This window comes from Andrographis paniculata, unplaced genomic scaffold, assembly GCF_009805555.1.
Source record: "Andrographis paniculata isolate CXL003 unplaced genomic scaffold, ASM980555v1 Contig73END, whole genome shotgun sequence".
NCBI classification, from domain to species: domain Eukaryota; kingdom Viridiplantae; phylum Streptophyta; class Magnoliopsida; order Lamiales; family Acanthaceae; genus Andrographis; species Andrographis paniculata.
Genome location: NW_026137610.1, coordinates 1,538,025 through 1,551,693, shown reverse-complemented (window position 1 = coordinate 1,551,693; position 13,669 = coordinate 1,538,025). Strand labels below are relative to the sequence as shown.

The 13,669-nt window shown below is 31.2% G+C and overlaps 2 protein-coding genes across 2 annotated transcripts; one reads left to right on the top strand and one right to left on the bottom strand.

The window, feature by feature from the left end:
* Positions 1-76: 76 nt before the first annotated feature.
* LOC127265461 (5-amino-6-(5-phospho-D-ribitylamino)uracil phosphatase, chloroplastic-like) lies at positions 77-1,799 on the top strand. The gene has a single exon (XM_051295255.1). It carries the CDS (start codon positions 488-490, stop codon positions 1,622-1,624), a length of 1,137 nt encoding a protein of 378 aa, XP_051151212.1. The 5' UTR covers positions 77-487; the 3' UTR covers positions 1,625-1,799.
* A 49-nt stretch (positions 1,800-1,848) lies between these two features.
* Positions 1,849-3,752, bottom strand: LOC127265462 (WAT1-related protein At2g37460-like). Its single transcript, XM_051295256.1, has 6 exons — positions 3,334-3,752; positions 3,175-3,237; positions 2,930-3,046; positions 2,434-2,842; positions 2,189-2,340; positions 1,849-2,101 (listed from the first exon to the last, which is right to left on the bottom strand). Exons 1-6 carry the CDS (start codon positions 3,528-3,530, stop codon positions 1,930-1,932), a joined length of 1,110 nt encoding a protein of 369 aa, XP_051151213.1. The 5' UTR covers positions 3,531-3,752; the 3' UTR covers positions 1,849-1,929.
* Positions 3,753-13,669: the final 9,917 nt, after the last annotated feature.

The following is a 13,669-nucleotide window of genomic DNA, read 5'->3' as shown; positions in this document are numbered from 1 at the left end:
AGCGCCACCCACCTTGGCCGACTGATAATTGCTTATAAACCACACAAATCAACGAACAAGAAGTTACATACGTCTTCAATTCGTTCGCAACAAGAAACTCATCTCTTTCTGTTTTCCTTTTTTGATACTCTACATTATCGCAAACCCCTCCAATCCCAGTTCAGGTACTGTTCATCCCCTTCTTTTGCCGTCCGTGAATACTGTTGATGTCTTGCAATTTTGTAGTGTCCCTGTGTTTTTAGGTAAAATCAATTGGACTTGCTGTATATATATAGAATTTCTGGTTATTGTTTTCTGGTATGCTTGTGAATTGAAGTTTGAGGTTTGAGAATCTCGTAGTTTTCCGTGATCTATTTCTGGCGAATTCCGTTGTCTCGCCGTTGTGAATTAGGGTTCTCCGCAGGATAAATTTGGGGATTCACCAAATTTTGCTGTAAACCCCAATTCGTATCGTTCTTGTAGTGCTTGTAAGTAAAAAAAAATAAAAATGGTAGATTCAATTGCTGCAGCATCCCTCTTAGGATATCTACCCATCAATGGGTGTTATTATAGCAAAGATGTCTCGATCAAACGTAGTCCGGCTGATCCTTACCGGCAGCCATTTACTAAATTCCCCTGCAGAAAAGTTCCATTTTGTGTTTCACCATCTTCAATGATCAAGGCTCAAGCCAAAGAATTAACCAAAGAGGCATATCCATATTCATTCCGCGATGAAGAAAGAACAAGAACAACCAGAGACTTCCGAAACAGGATTGATACTGGTGTTTATCTCCGGCCGGGGATGTGGCCACCGGAGAACAAGGCAGACAATCCAGCCCTTAATAACCCGTTACTCCGGCAAGAACGGATGGGTTGTGGATGGCTAGGTGTTATATTCGAATGGGAAGGGGTGTTGGTCGAGGACAATCCAGATCTCGAGAAGCAAGCATGGCTGACCCTTTCTCAGGAAGAAGGGAAGTCGCCGCCTCCGGCATTCCTGCTCCGGAGAATAGAAGGCATGAAGAACGAACAAGCCATGTCCGAAGTTCTCTGTTGGTCGAGAGATCCATCTGAGCTGAAGAGAATGGCATCAAGGAAGGAGGATATTCACCAAGCTTTACATGGTGGGATGTATTCCCATAGCTTTCGTCCCGGCTCCCGGGAGCTTGTGAATGTTCTGATGCACCAAAAGGTGCCGATGGCGCTGGTGTCCACCCGTCCAAGAAAGTCCCTTGAGCAAGCAATTGGAGCCATCGATATGGAAGGTGTGTTCGACATCATCGTGGCGGCTGAGGATGTCCACCGAGGGAAGCCAGATCCCGAGATGTTTGTATACGCCGCACAGCTCTTGCAGTTCATACCCGAAAGGTGCATTGTCTTCGGAAATTCGAACCAAACCGTGGAAGCAGCACACGATGCACAGATGAAGTGTGTGGCGGTCGCTAGTAAACACCCCGTGTACGAGCTTAATGCAGCCGACCTGGTCGTCCGACACCTTAACGAGCTATCAGTTGTTGATCTGAAGAACCTGGCCGACATCGAATCGCCTGAATTCGGGCACAACGAGCCCGAGCTGGAGATGGAACCTGAGGCAGAAGATGAGCAGTACCACTCCTCGACCGGTTTTTCCGATGATTTCTGGTGATGATGACTCGCAAATGTACAGATTGATCATTGATGATATACGTAGGCTATGGAACTATAGCATTCGCTGTGTAAAGAATAGGGAACAGACATTAAAGTTTGCAACATATTGCAGGAATGGTATAAAGTTTGTAGTTTTAAATGACTTTTGCAAGAAACCAACTTTTTATATATTATTCGAAGCCCTTTTTTTTGTAAAAAGAGATGAATCTTGAAGGATCTTGACATATGGCACCCATTGGTGTCTGGATAGTGTTGGTAAAGATGAAGAATTACAGAGTTCTGCAAGTTTGATATACATGATAATTAAACAGCATGAGAAGCAGTAGGTGGGTCTGTAATTTTCTTATTGTCATTCTCATCGTCGTCAATGGATGGTGAAGGATTTGTTTGAAGTTCTTCAATGGCTTTCTCATCCTTGATCTTTCCCCATATCACCAAGTAAAGGCCTATTACAATCACAGTTGCTCCAGTAACCCTGACAGCCATTGATGATCCATAGTTATCAGTTTTAAAATTTTAGTTGTTAATTAGAATTTATGCATGGGTAACAAATTACACTTACTTGCCGACGTTCATTTGCTCTGCAAAAACGAAGGAGCTTAAAGCAGCTACAATGACCATGCTGAGTGGATTGAATGCTGTGACGAAGACAGGGCCCTTCGTCTTCATTATAACCCCCGAAATGTAGTAACTGATTCCAGAGCACATTATTCCCTGAATTGAAGAAGACGATTGAGAATCTGAAATTAAAGGCGGCAAAATTGAATTCATAGGGTTAGGGTTAGGGTTAGACTTGGGGGAACTCACCCCATAAGCGTAAGCTAAAAGCTTGCTGTCCCATCCGAGGGCCCAGATTGCAGTATTCCCCCTTTCCACCATGAACGTCAGTGCAGTTCCGATGACTGCCCCCATAGTGCATATCAACGCCGTCAGAGAAAGCCCCGCCGGGTACGATTGCAACGTGATCGCCTGAAGAATGAAAAACAGGGCATAGCCGAAGTTGCCGGTGAAGATGATGAGAGCGCCCTTAATGAGCTGCTGCTGCTGGCGGCCGCCGGCGGCTGCGCTGGACTGATGCCGGTCGTCGGCGTGCGTCCACGGCAGGCCGAGGTCGCGGCCGCTAATGAAGGTCATGATCATGGCTCCGGCCAGAGTGATAAGTGTTCCCACAATCTTCGCTTGGCTGCTCCTGTCTTTCACTTTCACCTTCTCTACTCTGCAACATTCATATTTATCCATTTCAGATACATATATATATATATATTTCTACATCATATACATGTATATATATATACATATATACCTAAGTATCCAGGCCATTACGAATGCTAGAGAAGGCATAAGATTGCAGAGAGCTGCTGCAAAAGTGGCTGTCGTAATGTTCATTCCCACGTAGAACAGGTTCTGCCCCATTATTGGGCTGCAGGTATATGTAACATTTATTTATTTACTAATTTATTGTACACACACAATCAAATCAAATTAAATTAAAATGCAATTTTAACTCATCAATATGCATATATATATATATATATATAATTCAATTACTCGAGAAAGCTGAGCAAGAGGATCTTGGCGAAGACACCCAGAGTCATCCGGGGCCTAATTTTTCTGCATATATATATATGATGATATATCATTAGAGAAAAATAAAATAAAATAAAATAAATCTCCAAATAAAATAAAATAAAATAAAATGGATGTAACCTCTCGAAGACGAGGGCAAAAGGGAGGAAGATGAGAGCAGCAATGGCGTTTCTGTAGACAGACAAGGTGAAATGACTGGTGCCCTTATCCAGAGCACCCTTAGCCACAATAGCAAATCCAGAATTCCCAATCTGCAGAAATATTACAGCCACGTATACCTTGGCTTTCCTTAAAAACTCCGAATCCATTTTCACCATATCTATCAATCCTTCACAATTAATTCGTCTGGTTATCGGTATCGATATCGATGGATCGAGCTGCTATGCCTTTGCTCTGCTCTGCCCTTACTGATAATTAGTTTGCATGTAGTGCTTTTTATAGCTAGCTAGAAGAAGAAGAAGATGATATATATATATACATATCTATATCTATATATGCATGGAATGAGCAAAAATTAATTTTGTATTTCCCCATACCCTTCTTTTGAGGTTTATATTATTATTATTATTATTATTACTATTGTTGTTGTAGATGCATTATTTTTACAATGACCCATACATTATTATTATTATATAGCAATTAGGAGCGTTACATTAATTTGAAATTTTCACTAACACTTGGAATGGATATTAAACCAATTTCAAACTTTGGCAACATATATATATATATGCTTACTTACAAGTTACATCTGTATTAAAATTTGGTGATCGAAGCTAAAACTGGTTTAAAAATAATCTTACCTTGGTCTAATTAATTATATTAATTATTAATTATTATTATTTGTAGATATAAAGGTTAAGGCACTTATAGATAATATTGATTTTATATTATAGAGAGGATATGGATGGAATTGGGTATCGGCAGTCTCTTTCACTTGTAATGTATTTATGTATAGTTTTTTTTTTTTGTTTTTTTAAAAAATATAAATGCTATTTATAAAATATTTCAAATATAAAATACTTTTTAAAATATTAAAATTATACCGCTCGAAAAATTTATGTCAAAACAAAACATGCGATGTTCTTTTGGCTTAATAAGTTTTATTTAGATTTGAAAAAATTTGATGGATAGTGATTGAAATTGGTAATGGTTGATACTATAAGAATATGTATTTTAGTAAAAAAAAGTAGTAGTTTATATTAAAAATAAGAGAAAATAGTATTTTTTTATTATTATTATTGTCATATAAATTTATTGTTATTTATTTTTAGTAAAAGTATTTTATTTTTTAGTTTTAAATATAAAAGTTATTATTTTTATCTATTTTTTTTTAATATCTGTTGCATGAATAAATAATTGGATGAATGAGAGAATAATAATGAATGTGATTGGGGTTATTTGTTTTATAACCTTTTTTTTATTAAACAAAGTGTAAAGGGAATGATTTATTTATGTGAATCTACAAATCATGCCCAAGAAATGTGATCACGGTATTTAAAGATTATTTAATTAAAATAATAGTATATTTTATTGAGATATATATATATATTATTGAGATATTATGCTAAAAATATCAACATTACTTATATAAAAAATAATAAATTATATCAAATTTATTATTAATAACTTACTAATTTACATCGTCTGAAATATCGTATTTCTAACCAAAATTGTCATCTGATTTGGGACGAAGGAAATATTAAATTCAAAAGATAAAAATTAAAAGAAAGTTAAAACCTAACAACTTTAGCTTCAAAGGGTTGTCTCCTTAGGTGGGAAATTTTACCCCAAAACACACATCATCTGAGTTTCTAGTATTGTTATACCTTTCTTGTTTCATTTGAACGCATATTTTTGAATTAAAAAATAATAATATTTTATTAATTAGTGGAAGTAAGTAATTAAGATCTCCTGGCCGCGAAGTTTTTTTATTTTTTTTTTATATTTTTATGTTTTGACTTTATATATATAAAGTGATTGTGTATGTAATAGTATATTTATAATTTAATTAAAAATTGATGATATTTTGATATTAAAATATATTTATATCTATTAAAAAAGAAAAAATATACTTTTAAATAGAAAGATAAAAATTGTAAAAAAAAAACTACTTTGAGCTAGAACGAAACGAGTATTAGTTTAATTACATATATTGGACACATTTTTTAATTGTGTAAATAAATATATATACACATACTATTATTTTAGAGTTTATTTTTTTATATTTTATTTAAACAGTGTATATATATATATGTGTAAATGCCAATGAAAAACTAATGCATATTAGGATTTAGGGTGTGTTTATTTTGGTTGAATTTAAGAAAAATTAGTTTGAGTTTGGTATTAAAATAATATTTAATAGAATATTTTGTGAGAGAAATAATTATATTTTTTTCCGAAAAACATATAATCTAAATAGTAAGATTTAAAAAATTTTGATTAAAGAAAGAGACCTAAGTTATTGAATTTAATAAGCACAATTAAAAAATTAATACTCCTTCCGTCCCATTGAAAGGTTACAATTTTCCATTTTCGTTCGTTCCAAAGTAAGGTTATCATTTTCTAATTTAGTAATTGTACTACCTACTTCACATAATAAATACTCTTTCAACTTACAATATATTACACAAATGTCATTACTTTTATATTACACCGTACTAATAGGGATATTTTTTTTTTACTACAATTCAATATAATACTAATATTCAAAAATTTACGTGCAAAAAACAAACGCCACCCTTTGCCTGAAGGAGGGAGTATTATCAATCCAGTTTGCATATCTATATGTGTGTACGGAGAGACGTTATATTATTGGATGCATTATTTATACGTAAACTATTAGTGCATGCACACGCATGGGATTCAGTTATTCTTACATCTATACGATAGTGATGCGACCACATCCTTTTTTGCATAATTTATTTAACTATAATTAAATGGAATATAAATTATTATTATAATTATAGCCTTAATATAATTATGCTTTATTTGTTGAATCTACACAATAAATTCAGTATATAAGTTATCTTTTTCTATTAAAAAAAATAAAAGTAATGGAAAGGAAAGGATGCATGATTCCTTGATAATAAAGCACACAATATAATGAGCCCAGCTTTATTTTGTTTCTTCTTTTCCTTGGAAAAAACGAAGATAACACGGTAAGACAACCTTTTTTTAAAAAAAAAAAATTATTTAAATGCCCAAAAAATCAGATTCAATATTTTCGTTATTATTACATGGCCGATTATAAGGTAGCTTTGTCCTACAATAAATTTATATATACAAGGGCTGCCTCTCTGATAAGAAAAAAAAAAAAAGAAAAATTAAAAAGCCCTCGTCAAAATCCTTGTCAGTCTCCACTAAAATGTCATTTTAATCACTACCAATATTCATTCATTCATTCAAAGAAAAAAAAACAGTTTTATTTATTTTATTTTTTATAAAAAATTAATGCTGATTGTTTATATAATTGGTGCGTACGATAATTCATTGGAGAAACTATTAGCATAATAAAATTATTATTATTATTATTAATTAGGGAAAAAATCAATTTTGGTCTTAATATAACCAAAATTCATCAATTTTAGTTACAATATAAAAATCTTATCAATTTTGGTCCAAATATAATCAAAACTCAATCATTTTTTATCATAATATAACAAAAACTCATCATTTTTGGTCAAAATATAATTTTATTTTATTTTTATCAATTTTAGTCTCAATATAACCAAAACTTATCATTTTTTGTCTCAATATAATCAAACCTTATCTTTTTTTGTCTCACCGTCAACAAACCGACGGAAAATGTTGCAAGATTGTGCAATTACTTCAAATATAAATATAAGGTTTGATTTCTTTTCACGTCAGCATTTTTCGTCGTTTTGTTGACAGTGTAGGATCAAAAAACGATAAGGTTTGATTATATTGGGATAAATAAAACATAAGGTTTCATTATATTATGACAAAAAATGATGAGTTTTGATTATATTGAGACTAAAATTGATAAACATTTTATATTGCGACTAAAAATAATGAATTTTGGTTATATTGTGACCAAAATTGATAAGAATTCTATATTATGACGAAAATGGATGAATTTTGGGTATATTGGGAACAAAAATAATTTTTTCCCTACTATTAATTATTAGATATGTGCTGCCTAAAGTAATTCAATTCGTCTGATTCCCAAAAAATAAGGCTTGGTTTCTGTATCAATTTTGCTGAAGTTTGAAGCCAAATAAAACCAGCAGGGATTGATTAATTTTCTATCTATGTTTCAAATTAATTTCGTAGTACTCTATTGACCAATTTGGACATTTTTTTTAGACAATGGTAAAAAAAAAAAAAAAAATGTATATGAAATGATATTTTGTGAGAAAAAAAATTAATATAATTTTTTTAAAAAATTGAATAATGTCAAAAATAAAAAACTTTCAAAATATTTGAGTTTGTTCGATTGTGGTTTTAAATTGATTTAAAATATAATGTCGATTAAAGTTTTTGTTTAAATAATTTCTTGATGCTATATTTTATGAAACAAAAAAAAAGTTTATTTTTTATTGAAAACTATGCATGATATATATTGCCGATTTTATTTTAAAATCACAAAAGAATAAAGCGTTATCTAAACAAAGACACAATGGCTATGTCGATGGTTACGATGTTGATTATCTTTCCGATAGCACAATAAGATCAGAGAGTATATTGGATATAATTTTATAACACATATTAATACTTTATGATATATATATATATATATATTATCTCTTAGGCCATCTCCAATCTATAACTTGTAACTCTAAATATGCAGTAATTTTACTTCAAATGTAACTCTATTTTTCACTATTATTCTTCAAATATTCAATTTTTTATATTATTTTAAACAATTTTTTATTTTTATAATTTAATTTTTTAAAAAAAAATTAGAAAAATAAAAAATAAATTTTAAATTTTAAAAAATAAAAAAATAATAAAAAAATAAAAAATAAGGAGGCGTTGCTACAGTGCAACACCATTTTTTAGCGTCAGGATATTTCTACTCAGAATTTTACTATTCATCAACTCTTTTTTATAAAAATATCAAATTATACATTTATTTTTTTATATTATACTACTAAAGATCAATTTTTCGTTTAAAGTATCGTATCAACACTTAATTATATCACATCACCGTGTAACTGTTTAAATTCAAAATTTTTAGTATTCAAATCTTAAACGCAAAATTGAAACTCTAAAAACAAAACCCTCTTATATTTTTAATATATTATTTTTAAATATGATTAGGTATCAAATTAAATTATCATGCATGGTGACAGGTTAGACACCAATTAATTTGAAACAATAGCCATTGATTAAATTAATCCACTTTCCTAATCAGACATCACTCATTTAGGACTAACAATAACAAATTTCAAATTATTATTATTATTATTATTATTATTATTGTTTCCACTTTCCTCAGACTCACACCAATGATTTGGACTGCACCACTCCATCCACATCCTCTGTCAGATGTCACACGTACAATATTTCTAATTTAATTCAATAAAATCTATTATTTCATCTTTCATCTAATTCTATGCTCATTTGATCGGACACGAATTTTTAAAAAAATATATAAAAATAGAAATTTTTACTTTTTTGATAAAAAAAGTAGTATTTTTTTACTAAAAAAATATATATATAAATAAATTTGAATGACAACGAAAAAAGAAAAGTGAGAATAGATTTGAATGACGGATGAAATATTATTTTTTTAATTCAATAAATTTTCGACATATACACAGGTAGGCATGCGATGCTGTCCAGTTTATATTAGATGATCGTATCATCTCTATATTGAAATCAGTTAAACACAGGTTATTTTATTTCAATACCTATATATATATATAAAATTTAGCGCGGACAAAAATTAACAAATCTGAGCTGAAATAGTTGGGTTTGTGTTAAGATTTTTGACCAAATTAATAATTGAGTCAAATCTATTTAACCAATTTAATTAAATGGGTTAGGTTAAGTCTATATCTTTTACCTGAAAACAACCGTCTAACATATTTAATTAATATTATTTTAAATTTGAATATATTTTCTAAATTTTATCAATACAATTTAATATTTATGGCAAATTTTATAAAAAATAAACAATAATAAATAAAAAATTGTGTTGTTTACTATTATATAGTGTTTGTTAATTCGATTCTTGAATATCGGTTTTATAATATGAATAAATAATTTTTTGCTTTAATATGTATACTCCATCCGTCCTATAATTAGGTATCCGTTTGCTTTTTGCATAAAGTTTTATAAATATTAATATTATATTGGGATGTAGTGAAAATAAAATAGAAATAACTAAAATAACCTTATTAGTATTGTGTGATATAAAGATAATGATATTCGTATAATATATTGTAAGTTGTAAAGGTATTTATAATGTTAGGTAGATAATACAGTTACTAAAAAAAATTGATACTTTACTACAGGACATACTAAAATAGAAAAATAGAGACTTTGTTATGGGACGGAGGAAGCATATATTATGCATTTGAAAATTTTGTTAGTAGAAATTATAATCTTAAATTAAAATTTAAAAATTTTAGACTTAAACAGGTTATATAGATAAAATTCAGGTTGACTCGATTAATAAAAGGTCAGGTTAAAGTTGCAAATATCAACTCATTTAATTAAACGAGTCAAGTTCAAATAAAAAATTTTGTAACCCATTTAACCTGACCCGAACCTAAACTCGACCTGATCCCTTTGTCGGCCCTAATAAATATATAAGTATATAAAATAAATACCCACTAATAACACTATTCATCAAACCTCACGTGCATGGCATGCTGCATGCATCCATTTCAATTTTCAAGTGACCCACCCCACACAAATAATAGTAAATGAATTCAATTTACATTCTTCCATAGTTCATTTTTTGTTACATCAGCTTAAAATTTATTATTATTATTCACACAAAGAACCAGGGTTTGTTTTGTTGTCTTTCTATTTCCATTTATGGTCGGCTCTATACTCGCAATATTTTTTACTGAAATATATTTTTAAGGTGAAATCTATTTATTAGTAATTTTTATTTTTATCACATCTAAATAAACAAGCATATTTATATGCATTAAAAAAACTCCACCATCAATTTATCATTGTTATAATTAATTTTTACGAAAATTCAAAAAATTGCATTGTATTGATAGGATCATATTATAATCCAAATTAACTAAACCTAATATAAATCAGTCAAAACTACTCTAACAAAAATCTAAATTTAAAATATCTCAAAAATCATCACTTTAATTAATTTATTTTTGTTTACCCAAAGATTACTAGACATTTTACTTTTGATTCCACTAAATCCAAATAAATGTTACACTTTTCCATCTTACATGGACTCATTCACAAATATAATAATAATAATAATAATAATAATAATATTATTATTATTATTTTTTTTTTTACCAATCTATTACAATTTCTTTGAGACCATGCATGTGGGGCGGGAGAGTATGGGTGTATTTCTTTGATATAATTTTTTTCGGATTTTACTATTTGAATTTTGTGTTTAAAAAATATATATATATATTTACAAAATATCATATCAATACAAAATTTAAATAAAATCTTCTCAAACTAAACCAAAATGTTTCTTTCGAGATTTGAAGATTTAAATTTTTTATTTTAACAATATTTTATGTAATATTTAATTTGTAAATATATTTTGCCAAAATTGTAGAATTCAAATAATAAAAATATAAAAATAATCTATAAAGAAAGACACTTATATATCCCACCTGAGTGGAGACAATCTTTGTTGGGATAATATTGATGTCTTAGCTTTGAGCTCTAGTATATATACATACATATATGCGTCGATATTTATAGTGTTGCTTACACTTTTTTGTAGTAAATGTGATATATATATATGTTTAATTATGTTCATTTTTATATTTAGGTATGGCAATTCTTTTAGAAATAAAGTTAACTTTAATATAGAATTTAGTATTATATAAAGAGGATTGGGTAGAAGAAAATATTACTATATGAGTTTAATATATATATATATATATATATATAAAGATCAATACATGCACCTATGAAATTTTCCTTATTTGAGAGTCCCCTTTTGTTTGTAATTAATTTTATTTACCATACTTTTGGGTTTATTTTGAATTTTATTATTATTATTATTTTGATATTTTAAGATGAATTTTTTTTTTAATACTATATTTTGGAAAAAAAAAAAGAGAAAAAAAAAACCCTTACATAATGAGTAGAGTTGGCAAAAACGGACCCGACACGAAATAATTGGGTTTGGGTCAAATGTTTCAACCCGATTATGTATACGGGTTGACACGAACCCGACGCGATAGCAAACAGGTCAAGTTAGGGTTGAGGCTCTCAACTCGAACCCGACACGACAACCCGATTATAATAAATTAATATTGATTAATATATTCATTATATATGTAAAATAATCATAATTTAATAATTTCTCATAAATTAATTTAAACTAAGTTCAATTTTAAATAATTCAACCTAATTTACGCTCAAACCAATAAAAACTAACATAACACGACAATACAACAAAAAATTATTTAATTTAAATCAAGAAATTCGACTTAATTATGTATACGAGTCAACACGAGTCAACCCGAACCCGATACGATAATAAATGGGTCGGATTAGGGTTGAGTAATTTAACCCGTTTAAAATATTCAACCCGACACGAACTCGATACGAATCGACCCATTGCAAACTCTAACGTTGAGTCACCTGTTGTCTTTTATTTGGTAACTACTACGTATATATGATCAGAAAGCACATTAAGAAATTAATGGTTGATATTTATAATATATCTACATAATTGTAAGTTAACTCCACCACCTTCATATAATTAATTAATTATATTATTTGATCCCACACAAATTCCACTTTGTGTATCCAACTCGATCTTGTACAACAATTTGTCCTTAATGGTGAAGATATTTTTTGTTATTTCATATTAATATTTATTTATATTCTCCAATGTACATGCCACTTACCACTAAAGTATCTAAATTAAGTATTTTTATTCCCCATAGGCAAATATAATAATGAACGTTATTATTAATTGCATGCTGCCCTACCCTTTATGGTCACTCATAACTCATTAGTCTCAGGGTTCAATAATTTCATTAAGTGAATCTCGAAAGTTTCGTATATCAAGATGTGTCACAAATCACTTACCAATATGCTTTAAATATTATTTCAAAATTAAATATTTAATTACAGAGTGGACAGGGCTGCTTCGAAAATGGGCCGGAAATTTATCCAAATCTACACTCCACAAAGCCCACTTCAGAAGGCCCACAAAAGGTAATAATTAACATTGAAAATGGGAATAATTTTAAATATATTTATTTTCGAACATTCGAGAATTTCTAAAATTAATTTTTGTTACCACAAAACAACCTGCTCTGTCCCACGGTCCACGTGCACAAATGTGATTCGGTTCAGACTGAGCCGCAAGCCGTACAGAAACACTGCAGTACCGTACGCTATCCAAGTTGCACCTCGGAGTCCAAACTGACTCACCGTACAACCCACCACAGCGTTACCCAGCAGGAAATTGAAGACGCCGAGATCACCCGTATCACCACCGCCGGCGCCGCCGTGCATCGCCATGTTCGCCATCCACGCCACCGCCAGATACAGAAACGCCACCACGTGATCGAACGACGTCAATCTGAAAAAACTCTGAAACAGAACAGTCCCCAGCATCCCCACCCCAAATTCAACCAATTTCCCCGTCCTCTTCTCCTTCAGCTCCAGGAAAATCTTCTTCCCTCTCGCCACCGCCGGCAGCAACTTCTGGAAGCTCCGGTCCGGCGACAGAGGATCCCCGGAGAGACGAGTGCACGGTTCCAGCCCGTAAAGCCCCGCCCAACAGGAAGAAGTCAAAAACGAAACAAGGAGCACCAAAATAGGGTAGAAATCGGAGTTTTCCCCACTGACCATGAACAGGGACGCTTCCATGGCGGTGTGGATCCCCGCGCAGATCCTCTGCTCGCGATTCCGATAAAATTTGGGGGAAATGGCGATGAAGTTAATCAAAGCGTAGATAGGGCAAAACCAAGCAAATACCTCACTGGAGATGAATGCAAAAATCACAACAGCGGCGCATCTGTTGCATAAATCGGTCAGCCATGGAAGAAAATCGAGCAGCCATGTACAGAGCAGGAGGAAGAAGAAAGCGGCGGTTCCCCAGAGAAACGTAAAATTAATATAGGGTTTGTGGACAAGACACGCCACAGTTCCGAACATCACCCACGTGTATCGCACCTGGGTGGTGAGCTTCACGCGCTGCCGGAATATCAGAGCGTAGCCGGAAGAATGGCAGACGGAAATGGCTAGCGAAAGCTTGACGAAAGACATGGCTCGAGGGGGAACGGAATCGGACAGTCCTGTG

Coding starts and splice junctions, on each gene's coding strand:
- LOC127265461 (XM_051295255.1), top strand. CDS start 488: ATGGTAGATTCAATTGCTGCAGCATCCCTCTTAGGATATCTACCCATC.
- LOC127265462 (XM_051295256.1), bottom strand. CDS start 3,530: ATGGTGAAAATGGATTCGGAGTTTTTAAGGAAAGCCAAGGTATACGTG. Junction 3,047..3,174: donor CTCTTGCTCAGCTTTCTCGA/GTAATTGAATTA, acceptor ATATACCTGCAG/CCCAATAATGGGGCAGAACC. Junction 2,341..2,433: donor TTTTAGCTTACGCTTATGGG/GTGAGTTCCCCC, acceptor TCTTCAATTCAG/GGAATAATGTGCTCTGGAAT.